The following is an 11,211-nucleotide window of genomic DNA, read 5'->3' as shown; positions in this document are numbered from 1 at the left end:
AGCCCACTTATCTCAAGCAGATCGTTTAATTTTCGTCATATTTCATATGCTTTGAAATTTTAATGGTAGAAAATATTTATAGCAGAGCTATGAAAGAAAAACCGAGGTATAAAGTACACGACTGCAAAATTAGGTTTTATTTGTTTATTTATTTATTTTGTAAGCGATAATTGTACGTGTTCCGACGAAAGGTTGGATATAACTTCGTTTTTATTACGTCGTCTCGACAGTGAAGTACAACAATTGCGTCCTAGAATTTCATGACAACGATCTAATTTTTTTTGTCAAAATACGATATTACGTTATAACAATGACTATATGTAACATAAATAAACATCAAATTTGACCGAGATCTCTGAATTCTTCTTCCTTCTTAATTGGTATGTTTATAGTTCAAGTGTGCTTCTTAATTTTTTTTCATTTTGGCTTCTCATTCAAATTCCAGTTTTCGCTACTCCCCTCCCTCCCCCCATCGTGCACGAGATTCTGTATCCACATACCGACATTCCTAGAGGAACTATGGATCGTGGTACACGCTTACAGTTCTCGCTGACTCTAGAAATATTATATTACGTATTACTTCCGTGAACCGAATATAAAGACTACATTATACCTTTGTCGCAGAAAATATTATCCCTCGCGGTTGTACGTATGCATTACCATATTTTTGCACTGAGGTCTGCGCATTGTGCAGCACGAAACTCAGCTAAAGTACCTACAAAGATATTTCATTCCGCAGGTATTATTATATTTCCGCGAACGATAAGACATCGCGCATCGGCCGACGTTGACAGACCGACATTTTTTTTCGCAAACTTTGTTAGGTAAATATTATACCTAGGTACAAAAGAGCCAATTTCCTTTACCGTTCTTCTTCCCGACGCACAGCAGCTTCATTTTTATATATTCGCGTTGTACCGCTTTACTTCTACAGTGTTCTAATGTACCGTTATAAACGTATGTAGATATGTTTTATACGTCTGACAGTGATTGAAAAACAAATCAACGTCAAAGAAACGATATTTTTTCCTTCGACGGAGAGAAAGAGAGATAGGTAAATAGATAGATGGATAAAATTTATTGCATGTACGTTGTGTTGTAAAATAATTTACAAAGGTGAAATGATGGTAGGATAGAGCGAGAGAAGGAGAGAGAGAGAGAGAGAGAGAGAGACGCGTTGAGAAATAAATGACTCGACTCGTAATGATTAAAATCATACAATAATATAGTCTTGATCTTGAATATTCACTTGACCCAAATCGTATGCCGACAGTTGCAATTGGTGAATTTTTAAATGATTGGTAATTGAGTCCGTGATTTTTTTTTCCCAGCATTATCTTAATGCGTTCGTTAATCAGCTTATTTTATGATTATGGCAAAAAATTTATCTTGCGTATCAACTATTGATTTCAAACCCGCATTAACCGGTTCCGCATTATTCGGATATTAAAAATCCACGTGTCGTTAGTCAATTGATCGACAAGCAGCTACTTAAAACACTTTACTCTTGTAATTAAATTTCACCTCTGAACTGTATGAATAATAACAAGATTACACGGTTCGATGTAAAAAAAAAAAAAAAATCGTCGTTAAAAAAACGCCACACAAGTAAATGTTGTACACAGATCGAATAATTTTTTGAACAAAAATTAACGCCGTGTAAAAATGACGGATAAATATTCGTGTTCGAATGAAAATATATCGGATATACGATATTGCAGCAATGCCACGTAGGTCAGGATCCAAAGTTCACGACGCGCGTATAATATAAATATTCAGCCACACACTCGGATCTTGGAACATGAATTTCATTTCAGTTAATTGCAAGATAAGCGGTTGGGTTAAACGACGGACTAACCAGCTACACATGTTACAGCTGTAAAGCGGATAGACCGGTTTATGTCGTGCAACAGTGGTCAATATGACGATCAGCGATGGATTGATTCGGTCCATTTTCATCTCCGCGATATTCAGCCTGTCGTATTCTGTCACGTTAAACGAACGGTACGTAAAATCGTGTGTTGCGAATTTTTCCAAACAACTGATTGTTGATGTATAAGAAAATCTCCAGCTGTTCCTTTTCCACCGATCACCCGCGCACTGCAGAATTTCCCTTTTTCTGTTCTCCTTATTGATAATCAAATCTCTAATATATAACCTACATAGGGGTGTAAGGTGGCTAGCACTGGGGGATGAAATAACGGAGGATCAACGGCGGATGGAAAATATGAAAATAGTGAGATACAATACGAGCTACCCGATATCGACTACGTCCGAAATTTTCTACAGTACGAAAAACGACATGAGGATAAATTACATCGTTGTAGCGGCGTCTGCGATGAAGGGATTCGTTAGTGTGGAGAAGGGGGGAATTGGCCAGAAATGGGTGACGATAAAATACACGAGCGAAAACGGATCTCAAGACCAGTTGGAGGTCTTAATCGAGTCTTACAAAAGCGAGCCAAGTTTGATCGTCAAAGACAACTCGGCAAAGACTTTGACAACCGTGATCGTTATGGACGAAATCAGGAATTGGACCGAACAAATTTTACGATACGTTGCAGAAAATTCTAATACGATCGATGAATACCCGTGACTTATCATTATATGTATACAGCGCAAGACGTAAAAGGACCATGACGCCTATCGATATTGATCTCTGCAATTATTATTGTTATCAATGGATTTCTTATTTATTATTTAATTAACGTGTTCTGTATCGTATACTTTAATGCCAACGAACCAATTTCTGTACAATATATCTATAGTTGAGATGATCTTAAGAATGTTATACTTCGGTAATAATAATAATAATAGTTTTTGTATATCAATGGAGAATTACACTTTCTATTTAGCACATGAACAATAATTATCGTGTTAATTATCCCGTAACCGGAAATCCTAATCTGGCAAAGTTACGTCTTTTTCACTTTTCTCAATAAAAAAAACGCAACTTCCTCCCAGCCGTAGGATAGAAGAAGTGAATCATAATATTCGGGAGGCTCGCGTGTTTTCCTTTCTATACGCATATGCAAGAATTTGGAAATGAAATTATATCAAAAGAATAACAATTAGGAGAAGTTGACCGAGTTTCAATAATATTTCGCCCTAGTTACGAGCCTACGATAATAACTCAAACCGTTGTACATAAGTATACACCAGTGTTCCTAATTACGAAAATCAAGATCAAAGTATACGAAAGCAACCAAACTCACCGACCATTCCCTCAATTATCCAAATACGATAATATTATCATACGATTATGATTAAGACGTTCGGTGAAAATTGTAAATCCAGACGATTATGACCAATGTAAAAACCACCGCGTAAAGCGTGTGCAGAATCAGCGCATTGCGCGCGGTTGTATCTGACGCACCGATGTCACGTTCCAAAGAAAATCCTGCGTCAAGCTCACGCATACGAGAACGATCCTTATTCTCCTCTGCACTTCAACGCACCGGCATCCAAGATTAGATATAATTGCATGGCTGGCATAGCGAAGGTGAGGTTTATATATAATAATGCGGGAACAGTGAATACGAACGAAAAAATGCCGCATCAATCTTCAATCGTCGGACGTAAACTGACAAATGTAGAAATAGACAACAGAACGGTATTTCAATCAAGAATAATTCATTATAATACACTTGGCGACGATGTTTCTCTCTTTGTTTGACTGCTTGACATTTTTTCTTTTCACCACCTTAAGCTAGCTTGCGGGAATATCGTGCCTCATTCAATGATGATAAGAAAAATCATCGGGATATTATCGAAGAACGTTATGTTTACACAGATACAAGTATCGTCTGATGTTATACTGTACGATAGAAGAACAGAGATCGCGTACAGTGAGGATAGTCCAGCAGCTAGCTGCATCGGTCAATTTCACAGCATTAAAGCGCGTAGCTCGTCGCGTTAAGAATTCGTCCCGCGTCTGCACCAAAGCCAACTTGTAGTACAGCTATACGTATACCATACCATGGCTGTTATACAGATTTATTTGTTAATATGAATATCATATTGAGAGTAGGCTTGAATAAATTTTTTTTTTTTTTTTATCGTAATTCATTTGTCATGAATATATTTCACATGTATACATATAATGTATGTTTTGGAAACTTCTGCTACTGGATATAAAATATACCTATATAATATTGACGCAGACGATTTCCTCTTTTTGTTTAAAAATCGTCGACATCCGCGTATATCATGCGAAAGTCGTAAAAATGAGTAAAAACTTAGCTCGAATCACACGTTTCTTCGAAAGTAGAAAGCTCTCATCTCTCGCATGATGGGCGCGTGTATAGTAACCACCGGTTTTCGCGCGTAAATGAATCCCGTCTAGATACAAACACAAACACACACACAAATAAATTTGTGGCATGGTAAGGAACGTACATTACATAGAAACGCTTGGAATATATCGGTAAAACGATAATGTGCAAACCAACTCGTATTCTACATATATGCAAAAAGAGAAGAATTTCACGACCAAGGACCAAATAATCAAACAAGAAATCAAAGAAAGTTACTTCTGCGCTATTTTCTCTACTGAAATTGAAACGTTGTTATACAAATATGCAAGAACGGCAGAGCGGATGTTTTAAGAATCGATTGACCCGGTATGTTTTGTACCCTTTGAGTTAGGTACACATTATTGTGCTGGGTTAAATTTTATAACAAGGCGGTATTCTATGATTTTTCGGGTCGCTGGTTACAAATCTAAAATCAACTTCCAACAATTCAAAATGGCCGATCCAATACGGCAGACGGAAATTTCGTTTTTGATCGAATACGATCTAAAAACTCTATGCAGAGGTTTTCGGGGTCGCTAATTGGGTTCGCCATATTAAATTTTCAAAATCTGATTTCAGATTCGTAATAAGCGACCCCAAAACTTGTAATTTATGTAATACACGTTTATGTGTAGAGGCGTAACTTTCTCGGAAATGAATTATTCCTTCAATTTTCACAATTTTTTGTAAATCAATTTGTTTCTAACAGTAATAATTTACATTATATCGCAATAATTACCCTCGAATATTGAAAACCTATTAGTATACTGTCAGAAATAGCTTAAAAAACCGCAAAAAAATATGCTCAAAAGTTCTCTAAATATACAAAGAACGCATATGAAATAGGTGGTAAGAATACTAAAGGGTCCAAATTAAGTACTCCAAATAGCTACCGACGATTCTTTGATTTTGCTGTCGTAACAGAACATTTCGGATTGTAGTGTCAAAGTTTTTTTTTCAACAAACAATGAAAGAACATAATATTTTCTGGTCATAAAATGATTCGGTTAAGTTTCTTCTTTATCTTTCTTTTGGTTGCATCGTCGAAACGTTTAATGAATTTTATTCCAGGTACTGTTCGTTTACAGATAAAATAACAATCGATTTAAAACGATTTCAAAGTATGTCAAATCGTTCAAGCGGTTTGAAAATTATTCCAAGATGTTTGAAACCGATTTTAATGAGTTTCAAACGATTCTTAAATGATGGCAAATGCTTTCAAAATAATTACGATTGATTTCAAACCATTTTCAAGTAATTCCAAACGTACTCAAAGTGGTTTTAAGCGGTCTCAAACGGTTTCAAACTATTTTACGCCATGTCTAAGCAATCTTGACGATGCAATTCTTACTGTCAAAATTAAAAAAATTTTCTGGCATGATCTTCGCGTGAAACGGCATAAAAGCAAGAAAAAGCAAAAGGTCCCCAATGCGGGAATCCGTTGCAAAAGTTTCTCCGTCATCGTATATAAGCGATCCAGGTTAACACACGAACACGCCGACCGGTGCTATAAAACGAGCGTCATCGCGCGTACATATTCCGCGTCGAATTCGCGCTGCGGCAAGTTTTTACAATCCACCGCATCCCGATCTCACCCCCTTCGCAAATTTCCTCATTTCTCACGTCGTATTTTCACTCAGGATCATAATTTATTTGCACAGTTCAAATGGGGATACACGGAGAGATCGAGAAACCTGCTGCATGAAGAAGCACGGCTCAAATAATTTACCGTGCGCGGTTTCGTCGTCGCTGCAGCACACACTGCACGTGAATGAATGAATGAACGGACGAGCGATCTACGGAAAGATTTATCGTCTTCGCTGCAACGTGGTTTTTCTACGCGTTATGAAAGAAAGAGAAAGAGAGAGAGAAAAGGAAGAACGCGGTGATACCATCTCTTGTCGAATCGAACGGAATATCAAAATCATCGAATGTCAATATGATTCTTTTAGATTTTAAAGAGAAATTCTGATCTTATCACCGTGTTCATCGTGTAAATCTTTGGCTGCATAAGCCCCGTAAAGACAGTAAGCGGCACGTATATTTCCATCTCACAAGCTCGAGTCCCGAGCAAAATAATCGGCATTGCAATTTTTGCTTCGTGATTCACATGTAAGTGTCTTTCTTGTCCGTAATTTCCTATATAATCCACGATATACCGAACGATTAAGAAATCACGCCGTTCCAACAGCCGCAAAAAGTCAACTGTGTTTATATATATATATACTTAAATGTAAAAAATGCTGTGCAAAAATACTGCAACTACTTTGCATATATTGCAATAACGATTACAGATCGCGGAGCAAAATTTCGGCCGTAAGCCCGAAAGTTTATTTCACATCAAGAGCATAGAGATAAACTCTGACATAATTGAATCTTTCTTCCTCTCTCTCTCTCTCTCTCTCTCTCTCTCGCTATGCAATTACGATATCCGATACGAGGATGTAAAAGGTGCACAGTCAACGATACAATAATTGATTATAAAATTGTGCGGAAGTGAATATATTATATAGTAACTTCCTATAATATATATCTATATGTATATACATGTATAAATAAAAGCGAAAGCGAGTTGTTGAACCGTCCGCAATTGATAATGATGGAGCGTCGATTACCTGTATAATTGATGTTTGTTATAAACTTTCGACTTTCCCACAAATGATATTATTTTATTTCTGTGAGAAAGGATAAAAAAAAAAAAAAATTCACAAAGGTTGGCGAAATTTTCAGATTCGTACTGCATAATGCAAACACGGTATGAATAATGATAATAAAATGAAATAATCTTTGTAGAAAGTCGGAATTGAATCGACGGTACGATATGTACGGAAAAAGAAAAGAAACTTTAACACGCCGTTAAGATCATAAGACGAAAAGTAGTGAAAGGAGTCGGGGAAGAACGATATGATAAATTTATTCCAACTCACGAACAGATAACGAAGTATTTTGGATTTTCGGTTAACGGCAGGCGCCGAACGAGTCGATATATTGAGCGCATAATTATGACCTTATACAGCATCTACATCGACGCATCATAATGCTGTGGATTCGTGTACAAGCGATCGACAGGAATCAGCATCGATCTTCAGTTTCTAACAAATGGATATAGATAAATAAAGCTATGAGTTTCGCTGCTCGATAAATACCCAATTACCTACATCCAATGGCAGTGAGTATGCGAGAAATGTCAAAAAAACCTGCTTAGCTCGACTAGTTTATCTTAGGCTTTTGAAGGATCAGTCGGTTACCTATTAGTCGATAAACGTGATTGAAAAAATACATCTCTACACATATAAATACATAGAGAAGATTCCATAAATTTATACATAATATCTCTGTCGTCAAATATATCTTACTAATTTGTATAATATTCGCATATTCTGACTGGGACGAAATACTGAAACTACCTACATATTTCTTTTTCGTTATCCTGGATTAGAAAATTTGGGGACAGTCAGACTGAGTGTAAATTTTTTCTGGATGTAAACAAATTAACAATCAATATATAGAACGTTGCAACGATGAGATGAATTATGGAAGAAAGTTGAATTACGATATGTACCAAGTAATCGTAAAAATCCTCATCGGTTTTACAATTTAGAGAATTGATGTGATTGAATTCCAGTCATGTCGAAAGGATCGAAAAAATCTAACACACTGACCCAAAGAGGAAGAAGGGAAATCTCGACACCCCGTTAAATAGTCTCAGTAGTGCTGTACGTTAGGTACGGGTAAGAATTATAATTATTGAATACACAAACGACGCCAGGTGTTTGACGAACGACCGTAAAAAAAAAAAGAAAAACATGCATACTGAGCTTAATAACGCGATGATTCGAAATCGAGCGAATGTTACGAGCGAAGACATGTGATGAGATTACGAATTTAAAAAAGATACGGTTTATATACCTAGATTGATCCCATATGAAATTACCAGGCCATTTTAATGAATCTTTGAAACGACTTTCGCCGTGACGGTCGGTGATTTACGAAAGTATAAAATCAATGCCAAAAAAACTCTTTTCGCATAGTTTATAGTATCTTATAAATAATATCGATCGGGATTTTTCGGCTATACCGTAAGATTAATAAATACTTGAATTTCACTTCGGTCTTAGATACATTGCAAATATAATTCTTTGCAGAAGTCCGACAGAATCTATCGGATATGTGATAGAAAAAAGTACAAGCTTTTCTAAACACGCTGCCTGCAGTAATATCAGTATGATGAGCGAGCCTGTGTTACGAAGAAAATGAAAAAAGGCGACAAGTTATGGAAAATATTGACTAGACTATGAGCAGACGCGCTTCCGACTAGAAACTAATAGGATTATCATGTTTCCTTGAGAAGTGCAGGTACAGACTGTACCCTGTTCTAGGATGCACATAATACTCATTCAGCGAACGAGAGACTTGACCGAAATATATAATATGGATATTGAACATCGTCTTCTAACGACTATGAATTTCTTTTTTTTAAACATATTTATTTTTTATTGTTTTTAAGTATACTCATATAGTTGAGAAATCAACGGGTCATCTTCGGGTATGTTGAGAGAGAAAGAGAGAGAGAGAGAGGCATTAGATATTAGTCTAGAATTCGGTTATATTCGTGTGAATGCCGTTCGATTTATAGACGGTAAATTATACGTCGTAAAAAAGGCTTTTTCCTAATAGCCTGCATTCGGTGAATACGAGGCTTGCGGTATTAATATTTCATTTTTTTTATCCCCAAACGCTAATTAACCTTTCGTTTAAAGCTTGGAATGAATTCGGTTACAATGAGCAACGTCAGATTGTACAGCGGCAGATGAGTTTTTAATTAGAAATAAATGCAAATTATCAAAACAACATCTCCCGGTTGTTCTACCGACAATCAGACGAACAGTCCTGCGGGGCATGGTGTTAGCCGAAAACTAATTGTCAGTCAACGTCAAGCTTACTCGTCATTGATGATAGATGCCACTACGTCATTATATCGATAGTTAGTTAAGCATTTCATTCTTTTTTCTATCCAAGAAGCGCGAATGCTCGGATCTACGCAGCTGATTATACGCTTGAAAAGTCATTGGCGGAACCGGTAACGGACGAAATTTTCCAATGAAAATAAAAGTGCAATGCCTGTGGCTCAGCGTGTGATTTTTTAAATCTTGACCAACGCGACTCTGGCTGTGGCGATAATTAGATTCGATGCCGAAAGAGTTTTCACTTCATCTTCAATCCGGAATCAGAGACTTTATTTTGGACCTTGTACAACTGCTAGAAGCTCTACCGATTTTTGCAAGTCTGCGCACATTGCAGGCGATCAATTTCGATCTAATACGTCCGTGGTACAATATATGCTACATTAAATTGTAATATATACTCACTCGCTTTCGAAGTATTCGATTCCGCGATGGGCTGGAGGGTCGATGTCCTTGGCATGTTCTTCTCGTTCGGTGGGTCGTCAAGGTTGTCGAAGCAATTACGGACGGAAAAGTCAGTTGATATGGGATTAACACGATAGAGAACTCGCGCGACGTCTTTCATTCACAAGTTTCAGATACAGTAATGAAATACAACAGCTTTGTCGTTGCGAGTATACACATCTGTTCCTCAATCAAAGAGCACGCAACACATACATATATACACTGACAGCGTGTTATTGTAATACGAGGAAACAAGCGAGCGCTGCGAATATGACTCGTCTCACGCACGGATACGCGCAACTTCACACTGGATTAATCCTCGGCTAACGTTTTAAAAAAAATCGGCGAAGAATCACCCCAAATTACGCCGAAATATCCAATGTGATGTTTCTCACTCACCGAACCTCTGAGGCGACGATAAATACCGCTCACACCACCCAATTGTTATTGTTGACGCTCAATTATTATCGGCAAAATGTTCGATCAACCGTGTTCCGTGTTTCCTATCGCATGCCATCGTCTTTTGTTCTCACCCTTCGCGAGGACAGTTTCGATATGATTGCAGATGTGTTTTCGACGATGTTAACCACTTGCTCCTTTCCCGAACGAATATGCTGTCGCGTCGCCCAAACGGTTTGTCGACGATTCAGAACACCTGCGCACGGCGGATCCTAACCGACTGACGATGAGCTGGGATCTAAGATCGCAGGCCCTCGGTGAACCTGCTTCACAGGTCACGTCGAATAGAAGAACACGGGCGACGACGTCGTCGGGACGAAGGAGGCAGCAGACGCGAGAGAAACGGCTCTGCGAGCTGTCTGAACTTGGCTAGACGACGATCTTAGTCCCGCTTCGCGAGCGTACATTCCGCAACTAGATGCGATATATCCTCAACTCTCACCCTCTCCTATCTCCCGCGCACACACACCGAAGCGCAAACACTTTCGTTTCATCACGATAATTCCGATTTTAACTGCCGTATTAATACAACTTCGCCACTTCGCGTGCAAAGTAGGTAATAATCGAGAGATTTTTCTCCTGTACGCGACTAGAGAGGAAAAAGTCTGGCTTCCAGTATCGGACTCTACGGAGTAACAATCGCGAAGCGTGTACCATGCTGCAATTGTTTTTTCGTCCACGAAAATATGTATTGCTACGCCGTCTACCTGCACCTTCGCGAACGTTTACGTAAAAGTAGGGCGAATTCGAATTTCGAAACAAGAGCGATTCTTTTTTTTAATAAAATATCAGATACTGATGAGCAGTTTTTACTGCCACACTATTTCGATAGATGAATATCGGTAACTAGGACGTCCAGATTTTGAATTACTCACATAGTTAAACTTACATATCGAATTCAAAGCCAACTTCGCGTTGCTTAGGTTAATAGCTGAAAGCTCTTCAGGAACTGATTTCATAATGAATCATGGATCTAAATTGCGGTCAAAACTTCAACTGACGATATCTATGTATCTAGTAAGTAATTATAATATGTCAACCAGTTAGGC

General features: G+C 37.8%; 1 protein-coding gene across 1 annotated transcript; it reads left to right on the top strand.

The window, feature by feature from the left end:
- The first annotated feature begins 1,817 nt into the window (after positions 1-1,817).
- Positions 1,818-2,995, top strand: LOC107219958. The gene is made up of 2 exons (XM_015658332.2): positions 1,818-2,004; positions 2,167-2,995. Exons 1-2 carry the CDS (start codon positions 1,922-1,924, stop codon positions 2,594-2,596), a joined length of 513 nt encoding a protein of 170 aa, XP_015513818.1. The 5' UTR covers positions 1,818-1,921; the 3' UTR covers positions 2,597-2,995.
- Positions 2,996-11,211: the final 8,216 nt, after the last annotated feature.

The sequence above is a fragment of the Neodiprion lecontei genome, chromosome 6 (assembly GCF_021901455.1).
Source record: "Neodiprion lecontei isolate iyNeoLeco1 chromosome 6, iyNeoLeco1.1, whole genome shotgun sequence".
Taxonomy (NCBI): Eukaryota; Metazoa; Arthropoda; class Insecta; order Hymenoptera; family Diprionidae; genus Neodiprion; species Neodiprion lecontei.
Note: the sequence above shows the minus strand (reverse complement) of the source record. Positions and strands in the feature narration are given on the sequence as shown.

Excerpts from the sequence above, each read along its gene's own strand:
- LOC107219958 (XM_015658332.2), top strand. The coding sequence starts at position 1,922 with ATGACGATCAGCGATGGATTGATTCGGTCCATTTTCATCTCCGCGATA. Across the intron at positions 2,005-2,166 it reads TCTGTCACGTTAAACGAACG|GGGTGTAAGGTGGCTAGCAC; the intron begins GTACGTAAAATC and ends TAACCTACATAG.